We start from the raw sequence: 19,314 nt of genomic DNA, 5'->3' as shown, positions 1-19,314 counted from the left end.
ACTGCCCTACTGTCACACACACACAGCCTACCCACAGACACCCGCCAGGATAGCTACAATACTTTCTTCTCTAACCGCCTGACCGGCAGTTTATTCGGTAGGCTATACTGAATATAATATAGCCAACAATCTGGACTTTGTAATAATATTAGTCATTTTATTAGCAGATTTGCACCTGATATAGTTCTTGTCTGGCTGTCCTGATCAGCTAAGCATTCTAGCTTTGCTTTGTAATTCAGTCTTGATCATGTTGCAAACCCAGGTCTCTGAATCAATGCTTTAATCAATCACCTGTTTGATCATGGATGTGAATTATTGTGTATTAAGTGTAGGGCACTGTTGTGTTGAAAAGTGCATTTTCTGCACTGATGTTGGCAACTGTAATACAGATGGAGCCATTTCATAGCACTTTCACATTGCATAATGTCATATATCAGTTCTATGCTATTTTTATAACTGTTTATTTATGTTTTATAATTGCATAAGTCTGCTGAGATATGTGCATACTGATATATACAGAAGTAAAGTTTGCATAACGTTTATTTTATTATACAATTTTTAATGTGTATGTATATACTATTTTGGTTAAAAATAATAAAAACACTTCTATGTTTAATGTAAATGCAGTATTTCTGCCGTGAAATGTTATGTATGATGTTCAGATGTAAAAGTATTATGTTTTATCCAACTCTGTTTTTCATTTTCATCACACAGCTGTTTTATAAAGGAACTGCACATGCAAAATTCTAGCCTATATTGTTCACTGCCGAAAAAATGTAGTCGTGCCATTGTCTATTCTATATTAAGCCTTAATTTGATCAATCTCGTGCTCTACAGTGCTTAAGGGTTGGGTGCTACAGCAACATTCCATTCTTGGTGCTGAAAAAATAAAATAAAATATGGCATGTTTTCTTATTTCTTATCCGTAAATGTTATTTATTTTGCACATATGACCTGCTTCATGCAATATACAGCGATATAAATTATTATGTTGTTGGGTTTTTACAGTCAATGATTTGGTGGGGGCATAAACCCTCGTTCCGCCCTTGACACCACCCCATGTTATTTAATGAGGAGGGGACGTGACACTATCATTGGCACTGTACTAGCAACGCTAAAGTTAAAGTAGTTTGCTAACTTAGCTCGGTTAGATTGCTAGTATATTTTTCTACAGTCAAGCAAATTGAAAGTTATTTTGCTTGAAAAGGTGTCTATTGTGAAGTCTCATTTGTATTTAAAAATCTACAAATGTTATATAGGCCTATGTGATATGTAGGTCTAAATTGAGATTACTACAAATATAGGCCTGAGGGAGATTACATTGATTTGTGAAAACAGCATATGAAAACAATTTTGAAATTAAAATTGTATGATGATACAGTGAATCCGGAAAGTATTCACAGCGCTTCACTTTTTCCACATTTTGTTATGTTACAGCCTTATTCCAAAATGGATTAAATTCATTCTTTTCCTCAAAATTCTACAAACAATACCCCATAATGACAACGTGAAAGAAGTTTGTTTGAAATCTTTGCAAATTTATTAAAAATAAAAAACAATAAAAGCACATGTACATAAGTATTCACAGCCTTTGCCACGACACTCAAAATTTAGCTCATCCTGTTTCCACTGATCATCCTTGAGATGTTTCTACAACTTGATTGGAGTCCACCTGTGGTAAATTCAGTTGATTGAACATTATTTGGAAAGGCGCACACCTGTCTATATAAGGTCCCACAGTTAACAGTGCATGTCAGAGCACAAACCAAGCCATGAAGTCCAAGGAATGGTCTGTAGACCTCCGAGACTGGACACGAAGACCACAGTTACGCTGAACTGGGAAGAAATAAGGAATGGTGTATCCCCGGGGCAACAAGAACCTTGTGCCTACCGTGAAGCCTAGTAATAGCGGCCTCTACTAGCAGTGCTAACAAACTATATACATAGCACACGTGTCCTCGCTAACAATAGTAGCAGTCGTCCACACTCAACTTAATAAGGAGTGGACAAGCTCAACTGTCTATTCCAATTAACTATATACACTGCGGGCTGCAGGAGCCAGCTCATTCACCACATGCAGGACACAGGAGCAAGTTACACACTGCCGACCAGCAGCTAGTGGCAACAGATGCTCTACTGATGTCAATAAATCAACTATATACACAGCGGGACACAAGAGTAAACTCAAAGCCTCCCGCTGAATACAGCAGCAGCGGCCCTCAGCACAGCTAGTATAGCTAGGGCGGGGCTACAGGCCTGCTGACAAAGGAACTATGTACAATGGTGGGGTACAGTTGTAAAAAACACATGCACTCCCGCCTACAGAATGAACTATATACAAGTCACAGTCCGGTAGGAATGGATAACGGTTCTGCGTTGCTTTTCCCAAGCATGCTCAACAGGTGCAGACAGGGATAGAAAAGGCCAGGAGCCAGTGCCTGATAGGCTACTGAGGCTCAACTGAAGCCAACACTGGATTTCCAATAGAAGGAACCGGGCCCATCACGTCCAGCCTGTAGAACCGAACAAAGGTGTGCGGTGAGACCCAACTCGCAGCCACACAGATGTCTGCCAGTGGGGCGCCTTGAAAAAGGGCCCACGACATGGCTACACCTTGAGTCGAGTGGGCCACCAGGTGTTCAGGCACCGGGACTCCTGCTGACTCGTAAGCCATGGTAATGGTGTCCACAATCCAGTGCGAGAGGCGCTGCTTTGAAATTGGTCCGAAAACCGAATGTCCTTGGTGCGCTCCAAATAGCACCTAAGAGCCCACACAGGTCACAACAGGTGTAGCCTACTCTCCTCCTCCGAAGAGAAGGGAGGAGGATGAAAAGCCATCAACTCAATAGGCCTGTTGATATGGAAAGGAGACAGCACTTTCGGGAGGAACAAAGGATTAGGCCGAAGCGTAACCCTGGAACCATCTCCTGCAAAACTGACACATGCAGGTTGAACGGACAGGGCGTGTAACTCGCTCATGCGTTTTGCTGACATGATTGCCAACAAAAACGCTGTCTTCAGTGATGCTAATCTAAGGTCAACTGACTGCAAAGGCTCAAACGGGGCCTTGGAAAGCACGTCCAGCACTACATCAAGGCGCAACGCGGGCAGAGAAGGAGCGCAGGTAGGCCTCAGCCTGTGCACACCTTTCAGAAACTGCACCGCCAAAAAATGAGAGCCTTGGAGGTTCGCCATCAATCCTGACATGACATGAGGAGATGGCAGCCAAATAAACCTTGAGCGTGGAGGCAGACTTGCCCTGGTTCAACAGCTCCTGCAGGAATTGAAGAATGACACCTATATGGCAATTAACTGGGTGATGAGACTTCTCCTGACACCAAGTTTGAAAACTTGCCAGCGGTAGGAGTTAGGGCTGCACAATATATCAAAAAAATATTGTTATCGCGATAATAGTATATGCGATATCCGTATCGCAGAGAGGAGCGATAAATTAAATGTATTTTATGTTCCAAGCATTTGTGTGTTGCATGCATAGGTAATGGCGGGAGTAGAGACAGTCGAGGAAAATGACAACAGCGAAGAAGTTGTGCCTAAAAAGAACTGTACGTCTGAAATATGGCAATATTTTGGCTTCAAGAGAGAAGGCGTGTCACAAATGCAGGTACTGTGTAAGTCGTGCCGAAAAATTGTGGCCACGTCGAGAGGAAATACAACTAATCTCCACAGTCATCTGGAACACAACCACAGGGAGCTATATGAAGACTTCAAAAAGTGTAAGCCCAAATCTACCAAAACTGCTAACGAAATGCCAAGTAACAGTAAGAGAGTCCCACAGACAACCATTAATCAAATTTTTGGAAGTGTAACTCCTTATGAAAAAATGTTGAAACGCCACAAGGAATTAACAGAAGCTATCACACGCTTTTTAGCTCACTTGGTGGCAACTCCATCAGGTCAACTTCCCACACCTGAGTAAACTAGCCAGGAAGTATCTCTGTATAGCTGCAATTAGTTCACCTTCAGAGAGACTTTTTAGTACATCAGTAAATGTTGTGACATGCCAACGCACATGTTTAAAACCTACCAAAGTCAATATGCTAGTTTTCCTGGCAAAAAACCTGGAATAAAATTGCTTTCACAGTTAAGCACATATGGCATTGCATTGTGCTAAAATATAGGTTTACATGTTAATACTTAATTATTTTATTCTTGTGAATGTTGACAAGATGTTAGTATTTCCACTACATACTAATTTATTTAAGGCCTGTACACTTTATGTTTAATAGTATTTTTTTATTTGATTTTTGTTTAATAATATTTATTTTTATTTAAAAAAACAGGCAAGGCAAGGCAAGGGGATATTTTGTTGAAAAGATGCTCTTGATGATTGCATGGCATTTCTCTAGGGAAATGTTATATCACAAGAAATATCGTTATCGCAATACTCAACAACAATATCGCATATTTTCCCAGTATCATGCAGCCCTAGTAGGAGTACTGCAACCTTGTAGAGGGAGCTCTCGTCGACTGAATAGTAGCCACTACCATGTCTGACAGACCCCAATTCATCAGGTGATCCCGCTCAGGGGCCAATCCCAGAACTGGAGCAGGCCCGGGTTGGGATGCCACAGTGTGCCATGCACCTGAGACAGCAAGTCCGCTCGCAGGGGAAGCTGCCAAGGCTCTCCGAGCAAGAGGGAGACCAGGTCCGCAAACCACAGTCTGCAGGGCCAGCGAGAACTGTAACTCCAGAACCACTGGAAGAAGAGGGAATGGTGGGAATGCGTAGAGGAGACATCGCGGCCACGTGTGGGCTAGCACGTCGATCCCCAGGGTCCCTGACTGATCCCGAACGGAGAACCATAGGGGACAATGTGTGGACTCCGCCGAAGCGAAGAGATCCACCTCTGCCCTGCCGTAGTGACTCCAAAGCTGCTGAATCACCAGCAGCTGGAGGTGCCATTGCAACACCGGGGGGCCTCCACGGGAGGTGGGCTGGGTGGAGGTCTATTGCCCGTCCTCTTGCCACGGTTCCTGGCATTAGGCCTGGCTCTACCACGGCTGGTCTGGGTAGGCGAATCTGGAGGGACTCCACAGCTTGCTGGGCGACTGCCCAGAACTTGGCCTGACAGCCTGCCGAAGCAGGGACGAGATCCTCACCTGTGGGGGGAGGAGGGGGGAACCACATCCTCCCTCAGATCCGCCTCCAGATCAGACCCCCCATAAGGGCTGAGGGAGATGACGTCATCTCCCCAGGTCGCCTGCTGACTCCTCCTCCGCAGAGTGGACAGACAGGCTCCCCTCAGACTCCATAGACACTGCTGGAATGAGAGGAGGAGGGGGGGAGGAGGGTGGGCCGCTTGGGCCACCTGCGCAGCAAATAGGGCGCAGATCTGGTCCATCCTGATGTTGAGAGCCAGGATAGCAGCATCTCGCCCCCTGTCCGCAGAGCTCGGGCCCCTGTGCCGGCGTCTCAGTGGAGATGAGATCGGTGGTGAGGAAGAGGAGGGGGAGGGGGCCCAGGGATGCCTCTCCACGGACCTCCCTCTCTGTCCCCTAATTGTCACAGCCAGTGGTGGGACAGAAGCCCCAGCAGTCACTGGCCTGGCAGAGGAGACAGAGGGGCTAAGGGCTAGGTGTAAGGCAGAATCTACCGAAGCCCTGCCCTCGCTTGGAGAGGAGGACAGCCTGACGATGTGGTGGTGACGCTGGCTTGCCCCGAGCGGAGGCCACAGTTGCTCCAGTCCCGGACAGAGGGGGCAGACCACGTCCCTGCTCCAAGCGGGTAACGTGCGGTGACCACACATGGCACAGCGGCGGGGGTGGGAGGAGGAGGAACGGGGTCTCTCCATCCCGGCAGTACCATGCTCGTGCACTGCGACATGATCGCACAGCGAGTGCTCCGGTCAGCGCGGGTACCGAAGACACAGCAGCAGCCGAGGTGTTCGCGCAACAGTGGCAACGCAACACAACACAGTGGGGGAGGGGCACTACACGCAGACCACAAGGTACTGCACTGGGGCACTGGGTTAAAAAACCAGGGAACACTTCTACCAAGTTGTGCCTTTTCTTTTGTGGCAACAATAAGGGAGGTCCCGAGGTTTAACACCATGCACCGCCAAAGTGCGCTGAACAAAGCACTGCACACTACAAGTGCCGGGCGGGCCATGAAGGCATAGTCACACCACGTGTTGGGGGGGTACCGGGGACACTGGGTGCCACACTGTTCAGAAAAACACCACCCGAAGCGGGGCTTAACACACCAGAACCACTACACGGATGAGCACAGCAGAGCTCAATCCAGTAAACTGGAAGAGTGAGACCTCCTACAGCCATAGCCGTAGGCTGTAGTGCGGGCGCAAGCTGGCAGAGGAGCCCCTCGCGGGCGAGGTACTCTTACGACAGACCAGGCGTAGGCTGGGCAGCCAGCCTCGGCTATTACCGCCGCTGCGTGCGCTCCCGCTGTGGAGGAAAAAGTCCTGTGGACAAAAAGCAACACTTCTGATAACTTTTTAAAGTGGCAAATACTGACAATTAAGATTACAGTTATGAGAATGAACATGGCTTGTACTTACTTAATAATTACTTGAAAGACCTTATTTTTTGTTTTTCTGTTCATATAGAATTGAGCCAAGATGTATCCAGAGGATTCCGTGTAGTTCAGTTCATGAACTCGACATCAGACATTTGTCGTTTATTTTACGTTTCATCTACTATTTGTCTATAAAATTGGTGCTTGTTATTCCTTAATAATGCCTCGGCTGAGTGATTTGAATATACAATTTTACATGTTACAGGTGTGGGAAACATAATATTAACTGTTGTGTTTTGATCTGGGGATATACGATTCTCCAAGTGGCTACAGCACATTTACTTATTTAATATTAAATGCATTATTTAATTAGGCTTGGTTCTGTTTAGCATAAGATATCACCTTTTTAGATATTGGATAATACTGATTTCAGAAATACTTTCTCAAGCTTCCTACATTCCCAACTCACCAGAGAGAGTGAAAACAAAGCAATAGCTATAGAACTGTTTATGAAAACACTGTGGGTTACAGGATAAGGCATCGAAGGAATGGGCAACAATGGACACAGAATAAGAGCAAATAATACTTTTGGGGAATTAACATTTGCAAGTCAAAACACGGATGACTACAGACGTTGGACCATTGTCGTTTTGAACATCAGGCCAATGTGGGTATGATGACGTCGGGCCAACTTTGGCATGATGAGCAAAACGATGACTGCCAGTTGGTAGCCAACATCGGGCCAACCATTCGTGATCAGGTGGGCCAACATTGGCCCAACACTGCTGTGCTATCTTGGTTTCTACTCTTGGTTCGTTTTATGGCTGAAATGCCTGATTTTATCAGTAGGTAGTCTACCGCCTGTTGTGACAGCTTGGGGCACAACAACTATCTACAATTGTTTAGATTTACTTTCTCATACTGTCTGCCAATTTACCTAATTAGTTTGCCTGAGAAAATGGCGACTGTTTTGATCCAGCCGCTAAGGCTGCTGGGATTGTGAAGTAATTTTCTGAATCTCTTTTTGCCTTATATGGCTAGGCAAAAAGGCTGTTTCTTCTGTGCGCAGTGTACTTGGCCTACAGCAATTGGCAGGCCAAGTTACTGACTGTACTGACTGTACACAAAAAAATCACCTATAAGCAATTTTGAAATAAGGCTGTGATACAAGAGCAATAAACATAATCAACAGGGAACATAACAGCAGGTATAAACACCAGAACTCTGCAAATACCTTAATATTTTCCCTGTTCTGCCATCAACAGGTCATCCTTTGTTTGGTTTGCTTCAATGGACAGAATTTTGCAGTTAGTAGTTGAGAGTTGCTAAAATACATTAATTTCAATTTCAGGGCAGTTCTGTCTCAAAGTCTCCTGGAATTATGAGGTCTGGAAACCCTAACACTTGAGGACATATTGAACATATGTGTACATTGTTTTGTGTGTGTGTGTGTGTGTGTGTGTGTGTGTCTGTTTTAATAAACTATGAAAGTGTTCCTTAAAGATACATTTTTTACTGATATTGTAAAATTAAAATGTGCAATTAAAATGTGGATAATATTGTATATAGGTATAGCATATGTATTCTTAGTTTGATACATATTGTGCAATATTATTAAAACTAAATATATAAATGTATTATGCACATTACCAATTTATATTATGCACATTATATTCTAAATTATATATGTGTAATTGAGATTACAATAAAAAATCCCGAATGTAAAGATTCAATTTGACTTTTTGTTTTTAAGGAAATTACGTTGTAACTTTTGTAAGCCAATCAATAAACTGAACTTCCTATTATATTTATGTGAGCAATGAGTTGTGGGAAGAGTAGTCTGTATAATTCTGTCTTCATTTAAATCGACCTTTCATGAAATACAAATCCCAGAATTCAATTGAAGATAATCGCGCAGGCTCCGTTGAGCACTGTATGGCCAAGCGCATTGTATACTGTGTACAATGTGCGCTTACTTGTTTTAATTGTTTTTGTTTTTACGTATATATTTATTTGTTGTTTTTTCTCATGAAATGTTTGTCTGTACTCCGTTTTTCTGGTAGTGTTAGAACAGCAGTTTGTATTTTTAGAGTGTCTCCGCAGTAACTTGGGATCTGTTGTGAATGGTTTTGTGTTTCAGCGAAATGATCGGTAGGGTTTTATACCGAAACTAATTTCTTGAATCTCAGTAACTACCTCTTGGACTTTTAGTTCAACATCATAAATGGGCCTACAGCTCAAAACATAAAAAAGGAAAGGGTTATACAGTGCTTGCGCTTGGGATAAAATGTGGCAAAGCGTCGGTCTGACAGTGTTGGTCATTATAGCCACCCTGGTGTGCGTGTTGCTATTCATGCTGTTCGGTAAGTACTGATTTAACAACTTGGAATATGAAATAGGTTTATCGACATTAAAACTGTAGTGCGGGGAGGGATTGAATTTAATTCACTGCAGCGCCTAACAGCTGTGGACAATGACCAATATATCTACTACAGTATGCTTTTACCGGTCTTATTTTGGTTGAATTAGCACATTATTTGAAACGCATAGCCTAGTACGTAGTATATCCACTATTCTGTTAACGAATGTATGTATGTATGCATGTATGTGGGTTCGGTGTAACACCCAAGTAATAGTGTATAACACACACACGCATACTCTTTATCACTTGGAGTTATACCGAACCCATTTTTATTGTTTCCCATACTTTATGGTATAAATGAATAACTTCACAATTTGATAGATCTTTACAAAAGAATGACGAGCTTAGTGTACATGGCATCTCTCTATACAAATGCACCTTATTTTTAAATGTGTTTGTGTATGTATAATATATACACACACACACACAGAGTTGGGTCCATAAATATTTGGACAGTGATACAATTGTCATCATTTTGGCTCTGTATGCCACCACAATTGATTTCAATCAATCAATCAATTTTATTTGTATAGCGCCCTTCGCAGGGTAGCCGCAAAGCGCTTTACAGACTGGAAAACACAACAAAGTACAGCAAAATAAAATGCATAAATACAATAAAGTAAAATAAATATAGACCTGTAAACAGTTTACATGATCTAAAATAAAGTAAGTGAACATTTAAATAAATTAACCATTTAGGCACGCAGGAGAGAAAAACCAAAAACTCCTATGGATGGCATATTGGAGAAAAATGAATCTCTGGGGGTCCACGGCTTAGGGCCTAGGCCTAATGGTTGCCTCCCCTCCAGGCAGTATAGTTGTTACAGCAGCATGGTTTCCTCTCTGGAGGAGGCCTCTTGCCGGCCATCGGGGGTCGGAGGGTTGGACCATCAACAGCCTTTGTGTGGCGATGGCTCATCAGACCTTGGGTGTGGATGCCCCGCAGGCCCTCCGTGATGGGGTGCCTCAGAGGAGGGTTGTGTCTCATCAGACTTCCATGGTGGGAGACGAGGTGCCTCGTCGGCCACTCAGAGTGGGGTGTTGCTGGAAGACAAGAAGACAGTTGTGCTCAGATACCGGTCATGCAATGCAGGACATTTCCAAAGACAGTTGTGCAATTGCATGTCCATGGCAGACCGGCGGCACTTTGGGCTAGAAAAACGGAGACTAAATAGATGAGTCTTCAGCCGTGATTTAAAGGCTAAGATGGAGGGGGCATCTCTTACGTTGGCTGGAAGATCGTTCCACAGTTTCGGGGCCCTATAACTAAATGCTCGACCACCTGCAGTTTTCTTGTGTATTTTAGGGACCACTAAGTAACCGGCTTCCTGTGATCTCAATGGCCGACCTGGAGTGTATTTGATAAGGAGATCTTTTAAGTAGGGAGGTGCCAGTCCATTTAGTGCTTTAAATGCTAGTAAGAGAACTTTAAAGTCTATCCTGTAGCGCACGGGCAGCCAGTGAAGAGAAGCCAGTACTGGAGTGATGTGTTCATGTTTTTTTGTTTTTGTAAGAATTCAATTTGAATTTGGATTTGAAAGGAAACAATCAAGATGTGCTCTATGTGTAGACTTTCATCTTTAATTTGAGGGTAGCTACATCCAAATTGGGTGAACAGTGTAGGAATTACATACATTTTTATATTTTGTCCCCCCACATTTGGGGGCTCAAATCCATTTGGTCAAACTAACATAATCATGAATTAAATTTTGAGTTTCAATATTTGGTTGCAAATCCTTTGCAGTCAATGACTGCCTGAAGTCTGGAACCCATAAACATCACCAAATGCTGGGTTTCTACCCTGGTGATGCTCTGCCAGGCCTGTACTGCAGCTGTCTTTAGTTCCTGCTTGTTCTTGGGGCATTTTGCCTTTAGTTTTGCCTTCAGCAAGTGAAATGCATGCTCAATTGGATTCAAGTTGTGTGACTGACTTGGCCATTGCAGAACATTCCACTCCTTTGTTTTAAAATAGTCTTGGGTTCTTTCGCAGTATGCTCCATCTGCACTGTGAAGTGCTGTCCAATGAGTTTTGAAGCATTTGGCTGAATCTGAGCAGATAATATAGTCCTAAACACTTCAGAATTCATCCTGCTGCTTTTGTTAGCAGTCACATCACCAATAAATACGAGGGAACCAGTTCCCTTGGCAGCCGTACATGCCCATGCCATAACATGCTTCACAGATTAGGTGGTATGCTTCGGATCATGAGCATGCTCTTCTCATCACACAGTTGTTTCCGTGGTCTTCTGGGCCTTTTGGTGTTCCTGAGCTCACCAGGGCATTCTTTTAAGAATGTACCAAATAGTTGATTTGGCCACACCTAATGTTTATGCTATCTCTCTGATTAGTTTGTTTTGATTTCTAAGGCAAAACTGAAGGCAAAACGTCCAAAGAACAAGCAGGTATGGGTTCCAGACTTCAGGCAGTCATTGACTGCAAAGGATTTGCAACCAAGTATTGAAACTCATAATCTAATTCCTGATTATGTTAGTTTGTCCAAATACTTTTGAGCCCCTAAATTTGGGGGGACTACCTATAAAAATGGATGTAATTCCTACACCGTTCACCCATTTTGGATGTCACTACCCTCAAATTAAAGATTAAATTCTACATTTAAAGCCCATCTTGATTGGTTCCTTTCAAATCCATTGTGATGGCGTACAGAGCCAAAATGATGACAATTGTGTCGCTGTCCAAATATTTATGGACCTAACTGTGTGTGTGTGTATATATATAATATATATATACGTACTGTGCAAAAGTTTTAGGCAGGTGTGAAACAATGCAATAAAGTAAGAATGCTTTCAAAAATAGACATGTTAATAGATTATATTTATCAATTAACAAAATGCAAAGTGAGTGAACAGAAGAATAATATACTTCAAATCAGTATTTGGTGTGAGCACCCTTTGCCTTCAAAACAGCATCAATTCTTCTAGGTACACTTGCACACAGTTCTTGAAGGAACTCGGCAGGTAGGTTGGCCCAAACATCTTGGAGAACTAACCACAGTTCTTCTGTGGATTTAGGCAGCCTCAGTTGCTTCTCTCTCCATGTAATCACAGACTGACTTGATGATCAGGGCTCTGTGGGGGCCATACCATCACTTCCAGGAATCTTTGTTCTTCTTTACACTAAAGATAGTTCTTAATGACTTTCGCTGTGTGTTTGGGGTCGTTGTCATGCTGCAGAATACATTTGGGGTCGATAAGATGCCTCCCTGATGGTATTGCATTATGGATAAGTATGCCTGTACTTCTCAGCATTGAGGAGACCATTCATTCTGACCACATCTCCAACTCCATTTGCAGAATTTCAAGTCCCAAACTTGCAAGGAACCTCCACCATGCTTCACTGTTGCCTGCGGACACTCATTCATGTACCGCTCTCCAGCCCTTCAGTGAACAAACTGCCTTCTGCTACAGCCAAATATTCCAGATTTTGACTCATCAGTCCAGAGCACCAGCTGCTGCCATTTTTCTGTCCCCCAGTTCCTGTGTTTTCATCCATAGTTGTCGCTTGGCCTTGTTGCCACGTCGGAGGTATGGCTTTTTGGCCGCAAGTCTTCCATGAAGGCTACTTCTGACCAGACTTCCTCGGACAGTAGATGGGTGTACCAGGATCCCACTGTTATCTGCCAATTCTGAGCTGATGGCACTGCTGGACATCTTTCGATTGCGAAGGGAAGTAAGCATGATGTGTCTTTCATCGGCTGCATTAAGTTTCCTTGGCCAACCACTGCGTCTATGGTCCTCAACGTTGCCCGTTTCTTTTGTGCCTCTTCAAAAGAGCTTGGACAGCACATCTGGAAACCCCTGTCTGTCTTGAAATTTCTGCGCTTCGGAGAGAACTTGCTGATGCAGTATAACTACCTTGTGTCTTGTTGCTGTGCTCAGTCTTGCCATGGTGTATGCCTTTTGACATTAAACTGTCCTCAGCAACCTCACCTTGTTAGCCAAGTTTGACTGTTCCTCACCCAGTTTTATTCCTCCTACACAGCTGTTTCTGTTTCAGTTAATGGTTGTGTTTCAACCTACATATTGAATTGATGATTATTAGCACCTGTTTGGTATAATTGTTTAATCATACACCTGACTATATGCCTACAAAATCCCTGACTTTGCGCAAGTGTATCTACAACAGGGGTTCCCAAAGTGCGGCCCCGGGGTCAAATGTGGCCCTCGAGGATCTTTGGTGCGGCCCCCCAAAGCCAACCTTCAACCACCCCTTTTCTGAAGCTTTTCTACATTGGTTCCCTCGTATTTATTGGTGACGTGAATGCTAACAAAAGCAGCAGGATGAATTCTGAATGTTTAGGACTATGTTATCTACTCAGATTCAGCCAAATGCTTCAAAACTCATTGGACAGCACTTCACAGTGCAGATGGAGCTATTTTTACACTTTGACAATTTTCTGTAACAAATTGCACATGTAATTTGGGGGAAAATATAAAACAACAATTAAACTTAATAAATGTTCCCTAACAGAAATGTATAGGAAATACTTTACACTTGCCTAAAACTTTTGCACAGTACTGTATATTGGAATATGGAGTTAAAAATGGTACGTTGCTGAATGACACAACTCTGATCTAGAGCATTGTACGTTTCCTGGTACCAAATCAGTTCCAGCTCATGTTTACAAAGACACATGCTGCAGTAATGCTACTGGTTGTATTGGTTGTAATTAGACATTTTAAATCGATCACTGAATACGTCATAAAATTAATACATTTTTGAAGGTTTTTGTTCATAATTGCAGAAATTAAGAGCAATAGATGAAGCAACAAGAAGCGGTTTCAGATGACTACTGAAAATAGTGGTATTGCTAATATTTGATTCCCAAAGTTTGTACCTTATTTTATATACAGCTCTGGAAACAAATAAGAGACCACTTAACATTGATTTCTGAACTTGGAGTGGTCTCTTAATATTTTCCAGAGCTATATATATATATATATATATATATATATATATATATATATATATATATATACTGTATTTTCATATATATGTATATGAAAAAGAGTTAATCTCTGTGTTAAATTCATATTCCACTCAAGATGATTAGAATTTATACAAAGTAATATTATGGAAACCTATGGTATCTTACTACATGGTAGGGTAATTTAGTTTTTTAAGGTTTCGTAGAAATTCTACCATTCTACCATAAATACATAAAAACATTCTGCTAGTGCAGATAAGCTATCTCATTTGGATGATTACAAAATAAATACACTGTGCCATCAGCTCAATTATTTCCCACAACTACATATAGCCTATGCCATATAGATGACATCAAAGGGCTGAGTTTGAGGTGCATGTCTTCATTCATCTAAATATTTTAGTTTTCTTGTAGAACAGCATTTAGTATCAAGTTGGACACTTTAATGTTCTTACAATAGTGTCATGATAATACCACAAATTAAGCAGATCTGAAATGGGGATATGCAGAAACTGTGCTCAAACACAGAAAGATAAGGGAATATTTTTGGATAGGCCTAAGGAAAACTTTTTTTCCTCCTCAAATTAAGCAAACTTGCCAAAGCAATCTACCATGATTCTCTGCCCTCAACATATTTCAGAAGGAAAAGGATCTATGCCCGTCAGCTTTGATATATTGTACAATCCTTGCAGATTTATTCAGAATAAAATATATTGGTAAGATGTAACTTCCAGGAGAATAATGCACAGTACCAGCTGTGTCAGCAATCTCTCCACAAGATATTAAAGGTATGCAATCTTTTCCAGAAACATTTTTTCTTATACTGGTTGAAAGTCTCTTCACATCCTGATAGCAATCAATAATTTAAGTGGTCTAAATGTAAAAAATATATATCTTCTGTGGAAGGGACAGGACTAAAAAAGGATCGACCAATCATTGCATTCGGTCCGAATGTAATGATAGGAAGTCCTTTCTGTCTGTCAATCTATATTTGCATACCGCCACGCAACTTGTTTGCACAGACAATTACACTTTATCAGCGCGGGAACCTTGACGCTGTGCAGAGCTCGAGAATGGAAAGCGAGCCGCAGTTACTATTTTTAAAAACATAATAACCGTAATAAGATGTTTACGTTCGTTATTATTGTAATGTCTAACCTATGAATGAGACATGCGGTAATCTGAAACTGTTGCGATCGATTCCACCCACACGTCTCTCCTCCTGGTGCTGAGACTCTGCTCTGTGTGTGTGCGCATGTGTGATAGAGGGGGCGTGGCTTTGGAGATGGACTCTATGCTTTCAAAACTAGCTTGCTAATTGCTGGCTTCTCAGGATTGCATACCCTAGCTTTAAAGCCATGATAGTGTCCTTTGTATGTACTTAAGAGAATTACTGAGAGTCTCTCAATTTTAAAACATGATTTTACCTTTTGAACTGTAAAGACTTTTTTTTTTTTTTTTAATTCTCAACAGCTCTCTATCAGTTTTCAGACATAGTTCTAGTTCTTTCCTTTTGCAGATTCAGCATTGTTATATTTAATAAATTCTGCTTCATACTGGTTGCATGTTTGTTTTTATTTTTTGTATGGATTGTATGGATCAGTATGGATTCAGTTTTTAGGACCTAATCTGTATTTACTCTATCTGTAGGGTGGTATGTGGTGTGGCAGCTATTCTTGTCCAAGTTTAAGTTTCTCCGAGAGCTGGTGGGAGACACTGGATCCCAACAGGGAGACAACGAGCTGTCCGAATCTGAGGCAGAGGGCGATTCGCCCCCAACCCCACGTCACAGACCCAAGACTGCAAGGCAGAGGAAAGCCCCAGTAGAGGAAGCCACATAGGGGGCAAGGCGGCCTGAGACTCTGAACACAACATTCTAGAAGCTAGATATGAACATGACATGGAACATTTGTTAAGGTAGAATTTTAGCATCACCTTTCCAGGCACTGGAATATGTAGGGCATGTTCTCTAATCCCCAGAGTTTCTGTAGCTATCCAGTAGTGTGCTGCTACCTGTGAGATGAGTTACTGTCCATCATGTCATGCTGATATCTGTGTTTCCAGAGCTAAGCTTTGTTTGTGGAATATAAACAACTAATAATCAAGATCATAAAATGGCGTTCAGTATTTAGTCCATGGCAAATCATATTCTAACCAAACTCCCCAGGCTAATGCGGTTTCTCCTTTTTTTATTAACTGTGATATTCCAAATGTTACTCAAATGTGCAATGTAAAATGTAATGCAGTGTTTTGCCATTCATAAGTGAGAAACATTTAAGATTGTTGACCTTGATTTTGCCTTTAGGTCTTGTTAAGGAATGAATGTTGTATCATGACCTCACACTAAAACCAAGATGCACCTCAGGTCATTACAGTTTACTTTTGCATGGCATGAGGTGTGCTGCTTTAATTAAAATTTAAAAGCAACTGAAGTACAGTTATTAAATAGATTTTGAACCCAGTTTGAAAAATGTTTTGCACATTTATGTTGTTTGTTTCCCGTTTCTGTTCCCTGTTTGTAGGTGATTTTATATGTAATGCTGATTTTGTTTGTTTCTGTAGATGGTCTTTGATCATAGCAAAAACTGTAAACTGTTAGGTTATGTATTATTTTGCAATAATTAATTGCCATCAATAAATGTATTTCTTAAAAGATGCATTTTCTTTTTATCGGAATGAAAATATAAAAGCTCCTCTTTATAAGTTCATAACCAAACAAACTTAATAGCTGAGCTATATAATAAACCTAAGGTCTAATACTTTATCCCATTGAAGGTCAAAAGAGCAGTATTTTATAACACAATCTGATTTAAACACAGCATGCCTAAAGGATGGGTGCATTCTTGTAGAACCTATTATTGCTATTATTATGATTGTAATCGCCATCAAGCTATGTGCTAGTAGGTATACCTTCCTGTAACTGATTGTGGAGATAGTTTGTGGCTTTTAAACTGTGCAACTTGACTCTCTTAACTAATTATGTTTACTCCAGATTTATATATAACTGCCAACAACACTCCTTGCCGTATTATTATTTACTTAGCAGTTTCAAGAATAATCATATATTAAAAGCAGGTACAATATAGTAGGTTATAATTTAACAAATCCATACACATTTCAGTCATGGCATATATACATGTGAAAATGTGGCGGGAAGCAGGGGCGCCATGGCCCCCCCTGAATTAAGCCTGCCCCCTCCCCAGCGGTCCCCCCTAAGATTGCTGTCTGTGCCCCCCCTAGCATGAACAGAACACCCATTACCCCCCCGCTTGTGTGAACCCCTCCCAGTTGAAGCAGAATGGAAAAAATGCAGTAAGCAAAACATAAATGTCAAACAAAACAAATTGCAAAGCAAATATAAATAAATAAACTCAGGACTCTCTGTAACCACAACTAAATTATATTGTTATATTGGTGCTGGCAGACTAAATCCTCCCTACTCAAACCAAATAAATGAAAATAAACTCAATTTAACCCTACAAATGAACTTAGTGTTCTTTAAAAAAAAAGAAATCCCAAACAGTAGAAGACTATTACATTCCACTGATAACTCAGGTTTCAACTAATTCATTACCAATATGCTCCCCATTGGTAAAACTTGCACTCACCTGCCCCTTAAAAAACAATATAATTGGAGGTGCACATACCTTTAATTTTAACCAAAATAGCTAAATAAAATGAAAACAAAATAAAACATCCATCTGCATGGTGTTATTCATACAGCATTTAACAACATCTTACTTAAACAGTAACACAAATTAAACAAAGTAACTAGTGGTGGTTATAAAAGATGGTTATAATGTGATTTCTCCTCATTACACAGTTGTTAATGTTTTCATTTATTCATTCATTTATTTATCTTGTAAATGGGCTCATGTTAACTAAATCATGTTCGCCTTCATACTGATGTTCTCTGCGGAGCTGTTGCACAGCAGACTCTGCACATCATTCACATTGTTCAGTTGTTTTTTGGCTGTTGCTGCTCTGATTATTGTCCTTCATGTTTTTACTCTATCCATTTTTTTTTAATTGCACCAGAGTCCTGTTTAATCTGAGTTCGGCAAGACCTCTGGCATACACTCAGATATTTCTAACTGTAATCAATAATTGTTTCTGTATGTCGACTGCTAATAAAACTTTAATTTCTTCCTGATCCCACACAGCACTTGAGATTCTATCTTCCGACATACTGTACTGTAGTGATTTTTGATGCATCTCTCTTATCTGTCTCCAAGTCAAGTGCACACCTTTACTTCTGAAACAAGTATTTTCTTAGTGGGTGTGATGGCTACTTAGGGCCCCATCTGGCAGCAGATAGTAAAGCGGGCTAGAAAACCATGGCTGCCAGTGGAAATGGGGCATAAGTGTTGCAGCAGGGTGTGGTGGTCTACCAGGGTTTGAATTCTGCCATGGCCTGAACCCCCCAGTATGTAATACTGATAACAGAAATATGTGCCGAACCTGCATTGGTACATCTCAGGGGAGATGAAGGAGCAGCGTGAGCACAGAAGCGCATGTCGAGCCTGCATTGGTCATTTTCAACTGAATCTGTATCCAGTGTGCTCCAGTCTAACTCTTCTAAGTGCCACCTCATACCTCAAGGTTTGCTTTTCTAAAATTGTAGACCATTGTTTTAGACTTGGTGCTTGCCTCAAAGCTAACCATACTGTTATCACAGTTTGCCATTGGTTCTCTAACTAGTGTCCCTCTGACTGCGCAGGAATAGCACAAGGATGTGTTCTATCTACTGGGAGTGGGGGGTAGTTTAAATCCTGCTGTGGCCTGGAACCCCCCAGTTCCCCCAAACTTCAAACATAAAAGCAAACAATATTGGAGAGCACCTGATGCACGTGTGACTGCTAGGAACACTGAGACACAACTGACACAATGCACCTTCAGTATTCAGAGCTTTTTGAATTTTGGAATTGTGGATAAAGAATTGTTGACCTGTATTGTTTTTTATTTGCATTTTGTCAATTTATGCAGAGCTTGATTTGGGGAATTTCAATCTGTCTGCACTGAGACACCTCTAAGCACAGCTCTGGCACCTCCTTGTGACATGAAAAATGTAACGTGCATTTACATTTTTTAAAGATTTGTGAAGAAGTTAAATGTGGCCCGCCTGAGAATTTTCCACCATAAGCGGTAAGGTTAGGCTACAGGCTAACAGACAATCAGCCATGACATTATGACCACCTGCCTAATATTGTGTAGGTCCCCCTTTTGCCGCCAAAACAGCCCTGACCCGTCGAGGCATGGACTCCTCTAGATCTCTGAAGGTGTGCTGTGGTATCTGGCACCAAGACGTTAGCAGCAGATCCTTTAAGTCCTGCAAGTTGCGAGGTGGGGGCTCCATGGATCGGACTTGTTTGTCCAGTACATCCCACAGATGCTCGATTGGATTGAGATCTGGGTAATTTGGAGGTCAACACCTTGAACTCATGATTCATCAAA

The 19,314-nt window shown here is 41.7% G+C and overlaps 2 protein-coding genes across 2 annotated transcripts in view; one reads left to right on the top strand and one right to left on the bottom strand.

Moving 5' to 3' along the window:
• The first annotated feature begins 8,403 nt into the window (after positions 1–8,403).
• On the top strand, positions 8,404–18,013 carry smim13 (small integral membrane protein 13). Its single transcript, XM_066716050.1, has 2 exons — positions 8,404–8,856; positions 15,511–18,013. The coding sequence occupies exons 1-2, from the start codon at positions 8,781–8,783 to the stop codon at positions 15,699–15,701; spliced, it is 267 nt and encodes an 88-aa protein (XP_066572147.1). The 5' UTR covers positions 8,404–8,780; the 3' UTR covers positions 15,702–18,013.
• The window catches only part of nedd9 (neural precursor cell expressed, developmentally down-regulated 9), a 90,835-nt gene continuing 80,937 nt past the window's right edge, over positions 9,417–19,314 (bottom strand). Inside the window, exon 8 of the mRNA XM_066716049.1 lies at positions 9,417–9,959. Coding sequence (XP_066572146.1) covers positions 9,903–9,959 — 57 coding nt within the window. The 3' untranslated portion in view covers positions 9,417–9,902. The remainder of the gene's footprint in view (positions 9,960–19,314) is intronic.

The sequence above is a fragment of the Amia ocellicauda genome, chromosome 10 (genome assembly GCF_036373705.1).
Source record: "Amia ocellicauda isolate fAmiCal2 chromosome 10, fAmiCal2.hap1, whole genome shotgun sequence".
Lineage (NCBI taxonomy): Eukaryota > Metazoa > Chordata > Actinopteri > Amiiformes > Amiidae > Amia > Amia ocellicauda.
Note: the sequence above shows the minus strand (reverse complement) of the source record. Positions and strands in the feature narration are given on the sequence as shown.